Source organism: Ananas comosus, linkage group 2 (genome assembly GCF_001540865.1).
Source record: "Ananas comosus cultivar F153 linkage group 2, ASM154086v1, whole genome shotgun sequence".
In the NCBI taxonomy this organism is placed as follows: domain Eukaryota; kingdom Viridiplantae; phylum Streptophyta; class Magnoliopsida; order Poales; family Bromeliaceae; genus Ananas; species Ananas comosus.
The window spans coordinates 12,617,908-12,631,795 of NC_033622.1; the positions used below are offsets into that span (position 1 = coordinate 12,617,908).

At 35.4% G+C, this 13,888-nt stretch overlaps 1 protein-coding gene across 1 annotated transcript; it reads right to left on the reverse strand.

Moving 5' to 3' along the window:
* Positions 488-6,629, reverse strand: LOC109706659 (alternative NAD(P)H-ubiquinone oxidoreductase C1, chloroplastic/mitochondrial). Its single transcript, XM_020227604.1, has 11 exons — positions 6,347-6,629; positions 5,558-5,751; positions 4,891-4,986; positions 4,192-4,258; positions 3,905-4,097; positions 3,429-3,522; positions 2,525-2,740; positions 1,728-2,132; positions 1,572-1,648; positions 886-989; positions 488-804 (listed from the first exon to the last, which is right to left on the reverse strand). Exons 1-11 carry the CDS (start codon positions 6,507-6,509, stop codon positions 665-667), a joined length of 1,749 nt encoding a protein of 582 aa, XP_020083193.1. The 5' UTR covers positions 6,510-6,629; the 3' UTR covers positions 488-664.

A 13,888-nucleotide genomic window follows, 5' to 3' on the forward strand; every position in this document is an offset into this window, starting at 1 on the left:
ACAGGGAGGCCACTTTAGGCGTGCTTCTACAGGTGATATCATATTTTTGGTTACGATATGTTTTCTGCAATAATGCTTAAGCTACAACCCTATTTTATATGCTAGGGTTAGGTAAATCTCAATACCAAACAAGCCCTACGAAGGTCTCATCAACGAAAGAGTTAAAAATTGCACCTGGAGTATTCAATCAAATTTGGCCGACAATCTAGGCTCTCAGACATTAAAATTCGCATCCAATTTTGGCCTTTAATTGCTATTTTCAACTTTACAACTGTTGAGTAAACTAACTGCATATGAGTCTTACATTTCAGTCTCTTTCGATTAAAAAGAAAAAACAAATAGAAAAGAAAAAGATAGTGGTGCTGTCGAGTTGTACAAACAGCTCTATTGGCGCACAAATCGAGTGCGAGACGAATGCTTGAATAACTTCAAAACATTAAAAAATAAAATAAAATTCAAGCATCAAAATTGACGAGAAGGGCGGAACTATTTTTAATTTTTATCGCATTTTTCATGTGTTGGAATTAAAGAAATTAGTTTCTTTACAAATAAAGAAAAACTCTCTGAATAACTCATCACGAATAAGATAATTATCACTTACTAACACATTCAGTTTTGGCCTTGAATGATTAACAATGCAAAAAGTTTTAAACCAATTACGGATTTATGAACCTGTGACAACATTTGCTATGGTGTTCTGTAGGGAGGCAACAGAATCTATGGCAGATTTTGTAAACCAACTGACCCCAACCTTCAGTCGATGTTCATCTGTCGGCAACCTTAGCAGGTATGCAAACTTCCTTACTGCATTGTAAACAGCAATCTTAACATCTGATTATTAGTTTAAGCGTTTCTGCATTTAAGTTATGAGAGGACGGTTCGTACCGGCATGTCCGACAGGACCCTCCAAGGTCAAACCCTCGATGAAACTAGGGGTTATTGCCGCATCGTTCCTCCCAAGAGTCATCATCTCACCCAGATTTTGGAACCTAAAATGCAAAAATAAGATCAGTTGTGAGCTAGGTCTACAAAAGTATAATTTTCAAGCTGATCAGGCTCAATATGAGAATATTCAGGCTGCACTCGTGAGCAATTTTTGACCCCCTACTATCTTTCGATAAAAGGACCATAAGAGGAGGATGACAATGTTGTATGTAATACAATTTTATATGAAGCTTCCTGACAAAACTTATATTCACAGCACCATTAAATTTTACTATAAAAATTTGCTCAAATTAGTCAAAAGCTTCACATTTAAGAGACAAATCAGACCCACAGAAAACATTCACACTTCACAAATTTGAACATATGCCTTATTTCAGAAAATTTTGAACATCTGCTTAATTTCATCATAAAGTTACAGACAAACTCTTCAGTCCTCTCAAGTTTCATATTTAAGGCTCACATTTAAACCATGCATGCGGCTAGATCTACAGACATAAAAAATTCAGGGCTGGAAATGTACAGTAGGCCAACAGAGCAGAGATGCACAACTATGCCAGCTCGAACATATCCAGAACAACCCATAGGGCTGGAAATGGCAAAAAAAGAAGAAAGAAAAAGGTAAATACCTGAAAGGTAAGAGAGGCCGCTCATTAATCGCCGCCCAAATATTCCAACCAGCAAAATCGGCTTGCTGAAAAGCAACCTGAGAAACAGTAACAATGCATATCATCATAGGGTTAGATGATCACATCTAAATTGCTAAATTAAGAACAGAGCCATACTTGCGCAGTCGCAGGTAGCAACTTCCCAGAAGAATCTCTTAAAGCAGCTGAGTCACCAATAGCAAATATCCGTGGATGACCTTTCACACGAAGGGTTTCATCCGTCTCTGCTTGGCCCCTACCATTCAGCGGGATTACATTGGGCTGCTCAGGAGGTTCTATCTGAGGAATCAGAGATTTGGAGCCCACTGTCCATAGTATTAAATCTGCCTCCAAGAGCTGACTTTGAAGTCCCCTCTGGGCAGGTTGAAGTTCTAAAATGTATTTCTTCGGGCAATTCTCTGGTACAGCACCAATTTCTTCTCCATTTGGTAAAATTGTATCTGAATCATCACTAGTTGAAACCTCCTTAATGCAGCTAACAAAATATCCCAAGAAAAGTTTTATGTTTCGAGATTGAAGAACCTGATGATAGAATATGTAGAATTTCAAGTTACAAGGTTATTATCTTGGAAACATATCAAAAAACTGAATAGAAAGAAGCTTGCAAATGGCAAGAACAAAACAATAGCCATTGAGGTTGGAAACAAAAGTCAATGTTCCTACTCGTAATATGTTCACAAAACATCAAAAGTTTGTTCGTAATCGACCAAAAACTACATTAGTTCTGTAGAATTAGGTTAATCAGCTATACTAATTATCACACAGAAAGACAATTTCCTTAAGCTCCATATGTAGTAAGTATAAATAATGGACTACATACTCGAAATCGGAAAAAAAGACAGGGAAATAATGACCGGTTTTATTAGTTATGTACTTTACTCAGTAAATCAATACAAACACAGAATAGAGCTTACTTTCAGAGCAGCTTCCCTGTTGCCAGGAGGAGCATTAGGACAGATGGTAGTTTCAACATTGATTGCCTGAACTATCCCATTATCTCGTAGCCTTTCAGAGACAGTAGCAGCTAACTCAACTCCTGAATAACCGCATCCTACAATAGCCACACGTATCGGAGATGAACTCTTGCCAAACCTCCATCTTTCCAATTTTCTTAACTTCGTATCAACTTTCTACAAAAGAGAAGAGTGCAATGTTCTACTAAATATCAAATTAATTTACACTATCTAGAGCAAAAATAACTTTACATAAACATCATTGACAAGTTTAAAATCATCACAAAATAACTTTGAATGTCAGTTGGAACACCACCATTTCACACCAAAGTAATCTAAAGCTAACGTATTTTCACCACAAAACATGGAGTGCATAAAACAAAACAGTTTCACAGGAATTCTGAGGTCATGCATAGATGCAGGCCTAAGTCTCCTATAGTGTAGCACAACTAAATAAGCAATAAATAAGACAATTCCTGAGCCAACTACGTAGAAATATGGGAATAGGCATGAAGACACTTAATTTAATATCACAACCCTAATGAGGGACTAGATTGAAACCTAATTGAGGGACATTCCAAAAGCCACATATGATCTCCTTAAAATTGTACCCACTTGAGGGACATTCCAAAACTTCTGAGTTTCTCTAACTCAACTCTTAAAAATAGGTCAGTCGCAAAATATCAAACAAATAACTTTTCAAATAGCAATTGTAAACAAGCCAGCAACTGAAATCGTAGTAGTACTGAAACTGTTCTCAGAAAAGAACAGAACTAATTAGCCAACAATAACACAATTTAGTGCATAATTGTTTAAATGGGAAACAAAAGAAAAAAAATCAAAACCAAAAACCCTCACAACTTACACAAGCATCTTCTAAGGTTGAGAATGGAAAGGCATATTCAGCAGATCCTGGAACAACATCAAGCTTAGCTTCAGCTCCTAAAGCTAGAACCAGCCTGGCTGCCCAGTTGAAAAGAATGCAACATCAGCAAGAGAATTTGGAAATAAAAGTCAGCAGTATGCACAAAAGTGGACCATACGACATAAGAACATGCCAACAAAAAAATTATATTGATAGTACGAAGCTAAGGAGTTCTTCCTAGTTCAACATGCAATATCAGCTTCAGAGGCCAAAAATTGCCTACAAGAAGCATCATAAAGTAGTAAAATATCACATAAGCATAGACGAAGGTTTCCCATGAAACTCCAATTCATCAAGTAATAAAACAGAAAGTGCCCAAAAGACTGAATTAAACATTTAATGACAGCAAATAAACATTAATCGAAGGTTTTTTTTTTAAAAAAATGGAACTTTAGCAGGCCAGTATAACTTCTTACCAATCATATTCAATGACGTTTCCACTTTCAAGATATACGGTTCCTCCAGAGCATGAACTCCTGCTTTCTTTCATCCCTATATGATTTAGATGGTCAGAGGGGCGTAAAAGCTTCACTCTGTCTCTGACAAACTGAATACTGGTGTTCCTCAATAATTCAGTGAATGAAGGAGCAATTTCCCAAGCATCTACTTCTGCCAAACAACAATAACCCACAGAAAATAACATCAAAAAAAGAATCATAACAGTATATAAATGCATATGATAGGAGAGTGGATAGTCTCTTACCTCCTGAAAGCAGTTCATACAGCATAGGCTTGAAGACAAATCGATCAGACTGATCCACAAGAACTACCTAAATTTGGTTTACAGTTGGGCACAATTCAACTTCAAAGTCAGCATAACAGAAAACGACACACAAGCGTGCGCGTGCACACTCACACATAGATGCAAAATCAAATTTCATACATTACCAGAGAACAGTGATAACAAGAAACTAACATAAAGAAAACTACTGATAGTGAAAAAAAATCAGTTATGTTCAACAATTACTATGTAGCACACAAATAGATAGTCTGAGAAAATGAACACCAGTAATGGCAGTGATGGTGAACATGTCATATAAATGATGACCCATATATTCACGGCGAACACATCCACAAACATGAATTGCTACAAGCAAGTGTTAGGAACCAAATTGGCTAAAATATAAAAAGCTTCACCACTGTCAAACACGCTTTTCTGCAACATGCACACACGCAATCTGCAGAAATGCGGAGCTTTAAAAGGGTTCCATTTAGCAAGAATTTAAGGTATCGTTGACTACATGATTCAAACAACCATCTTGAGAAATATATTCGTTTGCCATGCTGTAGAACAACCAGATTTACAGAGATATTATGAGATAAAACAATGATATATCAATGACTGAAGTGTTGCACAAAACAAAGGAACCATAGAAGTAATGTCAATCAGAATAAAATCTACCTGAGGCTTTTTATCATCAGGCCATACTAGAGATTCCAACCTTAGAGCAGTATATAAGCCTCCAAACCCACCGCCTAAAATGCAAACACGTGGTCTCTAGAAAATAATAGGGCATCAGTACTTAACAACAGAGAGCATAACACAAAAATATGTGCCCAAGAAAAAAAAAGAACAGAGAAAAAGAATGTAGAGAAATACATTTCTGAAGGCCAAAAGGCTTTTATTTCAAAAAAAAAATCTGAAGAAATTAAGAATGAGAATCTTGAAATTCTACAAATCTTTTATCACTGAGAGCAGAAAGTAATGTACTGAATTATTGCAGTAGGACATTGGCTAGAAGGATTTGAAATAACCATACTTGTCCCCCCAATTATATCTTCTAAATTGTACAAAAAGATGAGGAAATTGGAGATGAAGAAACGAAACAAGAGCAAGAAAAGTAACAAGCATACAAGAAGAAAACAGAAAAAATAGGAGAAAAAGACAAATACTGATTTTTCATGCAAAATCACTTCACTTTTCATGGAATGAGACCTAAATCAGTAAATTCAGCATATATCACATCACATAACAATAAATTACTCATAAATGCTCATGAATAGATAATTGATCTATATTTCAGACTAAGAAACACAGAAAACTATCAATGTTTGAAATATGCAATTACCTGCTTATCCGGCCATGTAAATGACGGAATTGGTGTTTCGCCATCTGATGCATATCGGGCAAATCTATCCGCCCCAAATCTATTCAAAGTAACACCGCAGAAGGGCCCTAATGGAGGTCTACAAAAGATCGAAAAATGGCCCGAATATCTCCTCGAATATTCAGAGAACGATCCCCGGCAGCAATTTCTTGCAACTGAGATGTTTACAACGAAATATTTTTAAATGGTGTCCATCTTGAAATAGAATGGCAAGAATTATAACTACATATATCAGAGGAAAAAGATATTATACCTACAAAACAGAACAGTTGTTTCGATATACCAATTGCGCGCAAATTAATAGATTAAATAATGCAATTCAAACTCTTCAAAATCCCTCGCCCTGTCCACAGCACTTGTTTAAAGATTTGGATCTCCATTTACAGGTTGAATATTCAAATACCTAGGAGCATGTAAAACTATAAAAAGTAATCTTTACAATGTACAATGTATAAACAAGAAAATGAAAAAAAAATAAAGTAAAAAAAAAAAAAACAAAACAAAACAGGGAGTCTTTAAAAATTAATAAATATTCCGAAAATAAATAAATAATAAAAATGGAATCTTTCTTGAAAACCAAAGCCCCTAACATATTGTTACATTAAGATTAAAGATTTGAAAAAAAAAAAAAAGAAAAAGAAAAAGTAAAACACTAAAATTCCTCCAGTTACGAAGTTAGAACCAGTAAAAGTGAGCAAATTAGAGTAACAAAGAGATCAAACGAATACAGTAGTGAGTAAAAGAACGTACCCATGGACGATTCTCTGGAAGCCGAAGACATGGCACTCCACCCACGCGGCGACGAAGAGGAAGCGAGCCCACTCGCACGTGCGCGGGAGGCGATGGCTCCCGCCCCGCTTGTGCGGGGAACGCCGAGGAGAACCGGACCGCGCCACGCGGCTGAGTGGCTCATCGCCGTCGCCGGAGATGACGAAGATGATGGGGAAGGGGACGACGAAGAGAGAGAGAGAGAGAGAGAGAGAGAGAGAGAGAGGCGTGGAGTTTCTCGGGCCGTGTAGTCACACTCTTCGAGGGTTTCTTGGATGAGGAGGGGTTTATTTAAAAGGTGCTTACGAGGCTCGCGATCCACCGCCTAATAAACTTCCGGTGGTCAATCTCGGCCGTCCGTTACATTCTCTCCGCTTCAGGCCCAATAGGCCCAACATCCCGAGGTGAGATATTAGCAAATTATCCAGCCCAATAGGCCCAACAAGAAACCGCTAGATTCGGGCCTAGTAGTTCATATCGGCCTATTTAGGCCCATAATTGTGATGATCCAATAATTAGAAACTAGGTCTCACTGGATTACTGGAATATCTCCTAAAAGTGTATTTAGGTACCCAAGTGTCGGCCATGAGATCAGAGATTCGAGCTCCTGTATAAGCTTAAATTAACGGCTTGTGTTCCAAGGTTCTAATTAGCATATGTATAGGAATAAAAAAAGTTCAAGGACAATGGAGTCTACAGATAAAATAAAACCTCAAAAGGAAAAGTAAATCTGCAATATTGTACCACCTACTGGGGTGGCCAAATTATATTTGATCAAATACAAGAGATTTTCAGATCAAACACTAACAGTAGCGGTCGTAGCTCAAATCAAACTTGTGAATCCTTCACTTGGTACAAGTCTGAAACCTACAAAACTATGGAAGTTAAAAAAAATGAGAGATGTTGTTAATTTGGAATATACATGCACATTAACTTAATTAATTGTTTGTCCACTATTACTTCCTATCTTCACACATAAACATGCTAAGAACTCCACCATCATAATAATTCACAAGATAATGCCTATCAAAAAGCTTGAAAAGCTCTAAGAACCTATGAGCCAACAAAACAATTTGGAGCACAAAAAGAAACCAACCACCATCTTTTCAATCAAATCCCTACCTACCAGAAAGAGCAAATTAAAACATTAGCTCACTCACTTTTCTTCTCATTTGGAATGGACAACCACTCCTTGTTGCCCCAGAAGTTTCATGCATGGCCCTTCAATTTTGGTAGATGGATAGGGCCATATAGTTTTGGATGTTGATTTATCAAATCAATGCACTAGCTAATTGACACTTTTTTCGCAAATCAATGCACTCATTCTCCCTTTTTATGCTGATCCCTTCTTTATAGGCTAGTTCAATGAAATATAGACGAAAAATATGTTAACTCACAAATTAATCATCTTGTAATAGTTCGCTTATGAGCGCTCTTTTTCCGAAACTATTATGTGTTGAATTGGAGAACTGGGGATGATCATCGGATTTGCGAATAATCATGATCCAAACTTTGCATTAGATAAGGGATTTAGATCATATATATTGGGTAACGAGAAAATACAGTGCTTGTGAAAATAAGATCCTCTAGTGTCCACATGCATGTTGGGGACTCAACATTAATATGGTGGAGACAAAAGGCATATAACAATCAAGTCTCAACAGTGTAAAAATGTTTGAGGCGCGCATATTGTTACACTGCGTCGTCGGAGAGAATTGGAAAAATATCTCCACCAATTTTACTGTGCTATAGTTTCCTTCATAAAAAAAAAAAAGAAGAAAAAAAAAACATTGTTGGTAGTAGTAGATCGTTCTTATGTAATTTAGGATATGTTTGATGAGTTCCTGATTAGTATAATTTTTCAAATAATTACCCAATTTAGAGAAGCTGGAAACAAATGTTTGAAATATCGATTTAGATAATAAGATATCAAAATAAGCTTTGATTTTGAGGGTCAAATTGTATCTAAAGACATATGTTCAAAGGATTATCTGAATTTCATGTTAAAAAAAAAATGGAATGGTCATTCGACACATACTCTCTTTCATGGTACAGCTCATGCCTTTTTAATAGTTTTAAAACATCAACTTGAATTATATAGAAGAAAATTGTATAAAATTAACGGTGTCGTGAAAATTTAAATTCAAGATCTCCTGCCTAATATATAACATATTAAAAAATATGCAACAATCATTTACTTTTAAAAACCTAAACTATCAGAAAATAATATTTTATTTTTTAATACTTATACTTCCCTAGTAGCATTTTAATCAAAAAGAAAACCTCAAATTTTCGCACACAATTTTAACCTAAAAGCTACAGTAAATACTTCTCCGAAAAGCACTACTCAAACGCCTACCATTTCGAATCTAACCTAAACCAAACAAACTCCAAACCACAGCCTTTGTAGGCCACATTTTTGCCAGGGACCAAATCCAAATTCTGACTCAAAAGAAACTTCGCTGTCGTAGAGTGTAGAAGCCACCAAAGAGTATTACCATGGCGCGACCCATATTAATTTAGTAACAACGTATAGAAACTTACACGAATATATAGATAATGGTATTTTGACTTTCAAATCTGAATGCATTATTTATTTTTATAGATCTAATTAATATACTTTACGTTAACCGGCTCAAATCGTACAAATTTAAAAAATTAAATAAAAAATATATATTTTTAAAAGATTAAAAATAGTAAAATCAAAGTAGTAAGTTTTAGATTTTACTGCTCTCATATTTTACTACCACGTACAGAGTTCAATAGTAATTTCCCAAGAAGGGTTTATTAGTCCCCGCATCATCGGACGGACACCACGGGCGATGCGATCCCCGGATCACGTGATGAACAATCCTACGCCGTACGATCGGGACCTCCGAACCAGGGGGTCGGGTTCTGCGTTTCGACGTGTGTGTCCCTCGACGTGGGAGTGGGGAACAAAAGCCTTTAATGGCAGGTTGGGCTCCAACTTTACATTGCCAGGATAAAGCGTGGAAATGAACATCCTTTTTGCACATGACCTCTTTTGCTTTGGCTAACACTTTTTTAGGTACTGGGAGTGCTGCGACCTTCTGTGGGGGACAAAACCCAGAATAAATATATTTTTTTTAAAATAAATAAATAAATACATAATAAAAAGAAGAAGCTAAATATTTATCTTCTATTACATTATTATTATAGAAGTGCAGCTAATTTACCGACGCCGGCGGTGTTTCAGAGTATGTACGTGACGCGATCAATCTCACATTGTTTGATCATAGAGTTTGAACTAGTTTGAATATTTTACGAGTGTTAGCATATCAACCGTCTTTAGGATTGATAGCAGCAGCAGCAGTAGGATCGCTAGGATTCTTTCTTTTTTTTTCTTTTTTTTTCTTTTTTTTTTTAACTCTTTCGAGGCTCGTGTTGCCTTACCTCTATAGCTTAGTTTACTTTTTCAATGAATGAAGCAGGTAGCGTGCTACCTATTCCTCAAAAAAAAAAAAAAAAGATAGTAGCAGCAGCAGTTATAGCAAATTTGGGTCTTCTTTTTTGGCACTAAGAATTGGAGGGGTTAAAATTGAAGATTCTTGGTGTGGACGAGGGGAAGAGTCCCAACAAAATTTGGGCAGCGCATAGTATCGTCTAACTCCTGCAGATAAAAATCTTTACATGTTGAATTTTGGGTTTTGATGCACTAGTCTTGTCACATCCCTCTTGCATTTGTATTGTATTAATTAATCTCTTCATCTTTTTTTAACATCTCCTGAAAAAAAGAAGAGAAAAATAATCTCTTTTTTATGTCATCATACCTGTATACCTCTCAATGCTTCTGAAATATTTAATTTATTTTTATTTTTTTGTTTCAAATAATACCCAACGTATATTTTTCTGTTATTTGAAAATAATCCTGCTGTTAGTACTCGTTAAGTTATCTCAGGTTAATTCTACCAAAGTTAAAAAGAAGTCAAAATACCTTTTTTTTCCCTTATTTAGCGGTAAATAAAAAAATGGTGACGGTAGAATAATATATTTGAAAAGAAAAAAAATCAAAATACTTCTTTTTAGCCCTAACTTAAGGGCAAATAAAAAAATTGGTGACGATAGAAAGCTATATTTGAAAAAGTAAAATAATAATTTTACAGAGATATCGTTTGTTTACTTGAAACGTTAAAAAGGTTTTTTTTTAATATTAATTTTCTAAGCGGGGTAAATAAGAAAGTCAAAATTTTTCCAGAAACATATAAGCAATTGCCACTATTTTTTAACCAACCTTGTGCAACTTTGTCCAAAGCCCTCCCATTTGGAGCTCAACACTGAATCCACGTACCGACCGTCCCTAGCGCAAGTGGTAAAGGACTTGGTAGTTGGTATCTGAGATGCCAAGTTCGAATCCTAATTGATTCACATTTCTAGCTAAGTTTATTTCTAAATGAAACAAACGAAACGGATAGCGTGCTACCTATCTCAAAAAAAAAAAAAAAAAAAAACATTGGATCCACACTTTGCTCCAAAAAGTTGTTCGTGAGAATTGAATCTATACGAAGGCATGATAGGCCACCATTTAACCATGTTCACCCATGAGCATGCCTGCTTATTATTGATATATTTTTCTTTTTCTTTTTCTTTTTTTCAACCCATGTGGAGGTGGTGATTCATCACACCCCATCAATTGATTTATTTGCTAATTAAAGCATGTATTATTTTGCAAACTCTTAATTGTTCATTAGAAATATAGTCAATTTCGTAGTTATTATATATATTTTGGACCGAAATATTTTTTTTTTTGATAGAAATGTTGGAATCTGTTTTGCCTTGATTCTGCATTAAGGTGGTATTATATCCAACGATAGAATTCGGGTCAAAGCATGTTTAATCAAACGCGGCCTCATTTCATTCAGAAGCTGAATCAAACACATCCTTACTCCTAAGTAAAGCATGTTTGAACAAAGGGATAAACCGATCTAAGCAGCAAAGAAAACTTTCTTTGTTTGTTTGGTCAGATAATTTTTCTTGTTTTATAAAACCCAAGACCATTTTCTATTTTCAAATACAAGTTCAGTAAGAGCATGCTTAGAACTTCAACCTCATGTTAGTTGTGCATCCTGCATCATATTGCCAAATTGAAACAACTTACACTCTTTGTTCTATGTCTCTTTTAGCAAAACCAGAGCCCTATTCATGGGTTAATTTTGCCCTTTTACTTCAAGAGGAGGCATGATAGATTGATAGGCCAACTTACACTCTCCGCATTAAGGTGCTATTTGGTTCGAGGTGTCCAAAATTATATAGCAAGGTCTCTTTTGTTTCTTATCGAGACTTAATAAAATCTAGCACTGATCATAAGAATTTAAAGTATATTTTAACTAGCCCCATGAGGTTAGTGCCCTTACACCAACTATCGTAAAGAGCCACGCGCACAATTAAATCTCGAGGAAAATTGATCTGTTGTCATAAGTTTGGGAGCCTTGGCATGAGCTATAGATGATAATCATGTGCAATGGAAGATCATGCTAAGAACTGTGTTACATTTAATGATATAAACTCCTCGATTATGCCACACCCTGGTTTAGTACTAATTCCAACTGCAAGATGATTACAATCATTAAATTGGATTCGTTACGCGATCATTCTACCTTTCGTATATGTGGACAAGGAGTCTGAATCTATTCAATTGCTCTGTATGAAGCAAGGAATACGCCATAGGACAAAAAGCCACTTCTCAATGGTATTAGTATATAAGATAAGAGGGTAATCTATGAAAGTGATATAACAACTACACACGTACCTAATTTTCTATCAAGCACTTGTAGTTGTAGCATAAACAAAGGAGAAAACAAGAGGAGGAAAGAAATTAAGACCTGAGCGTTCAGAGCAAATCGATAGATCCATAAATCTTTGGTTGAAAGCAAGAAAATATATAGTTATGCGGAACCGTCAATTTGGTTAAAGCAAAGCTTTAAAAGTAAAGTTCTACTCTCTTTTTCCGCAAAATGCACAGTGTTAGATTTGTCACTTTTTTTTTTTCCTTTTTTCTGTTTTTTGAGACTAAGTGCAGCAGTTATATTCATATTATGCATCAATCAGTACTCCCACCTATCTATTATTTTGTATTTTATATCTATACACTATCAACAATCAATTTGGTTTTTCAATCTATATATTCTCTTTCTAAAATAATTAAAATTGTAGGTAAAGAAAAGATTAAAGCAACACATGCAGTGAGCGGCAATAATTGATGAAAAAGGATGGAACGGAAGGTCGAAGGATAAGACAACAATGTACGGCTTGTGAATGTACTAGCTAGTGCAAGGACTGATTATTTCTCAAGGCACCATATTTTTCATTTTATGTACATTTAAATTAAATACACGTAGCATTAAAACCGAAGAGTAGAGACGATCGAAAATGAACAAAAAAAAAAAAAATAGTACCAGCTAAACTTGCTAAAACGAAATCAATTGACGCATTAATAAGGTAAATTTACCAAGATAAATTTATCGAGATAGCATCTTACGTTAGTACAATCAAAGTTTGAATTCCCTGACAAAGTCAAAGCCTACTGAATTAAAGTTATGCGCCTTTTATATTAAATTATTGGCGAAAGCATAGATTAGTGAGACAGACATAGCCTTTAAGCTATTGAGCTACAAGTATTAGCATTAAATTATGTTGATTATAAGGACAAGGCCTAAGAACATTGTTTTATTTGTACGTTCATGTGCTAACATATAATATTTGCTTGTAATGACACTAAAAGGCCGTTCGGAAAAAAAGAAAAAAAGAAAAAAAAGAAATGAAATGAATAAAAAAAAAGGACTATCATTTTAAAAAGATGCTATTTGCATTGTTTCGTTCGTTGTCTAGGGGGGAATAATCACTGTGTATTAATTCATTAATTAACATCATAAAAGGTGATATTGTCTGCAGAACACTGACATTTCTGTAAATTAAATCCATGCAACACAGTTCCACCACATGCACAACATAAAAAAATTCACAATCATGTCCCGTTCTTGCTCAGGATCTCGATCCATGCTTATAATGTAAACCAAATTAGCATCTTCGATCGAGAGAGAACGCGACAATGAACAGTCGACTCCGAGATGTACGATCTCCTTCTTTTCTTGTTCGAATTTGAAACTACTATTGAAAGAAAGATTCGCATAATATCCCTCTCTTCTGACCCCTGTACCTCTGTTCAAATAGGGTATACCTCTGTTTAATCAAAAAAAAAAAAAAGAAGAAAGATTCGCGTAAGTGTATAGTATTAGCTCCGCAGCCTCCACTGTAGGCGCTTTAATTACTCACTGATTGAGGTTAATCTAAAGAACAAATTAAGACCGTGCTAATTATAATTATTGAGACCGCGCATGTGTAGTTGTTGAAGGAATTTTGTCCTATTTCTACAAAGAACTCTTTTGTGCTTTTTAGGCTTCCGTAGGCTTAATTGTTTGTGATCTTGCATAACCAACACAAAACATAAACAAAAGCAAAACCCCCCCCAAAAAAAAAAGGGATCTATATATAAAACTCTTTTCCACT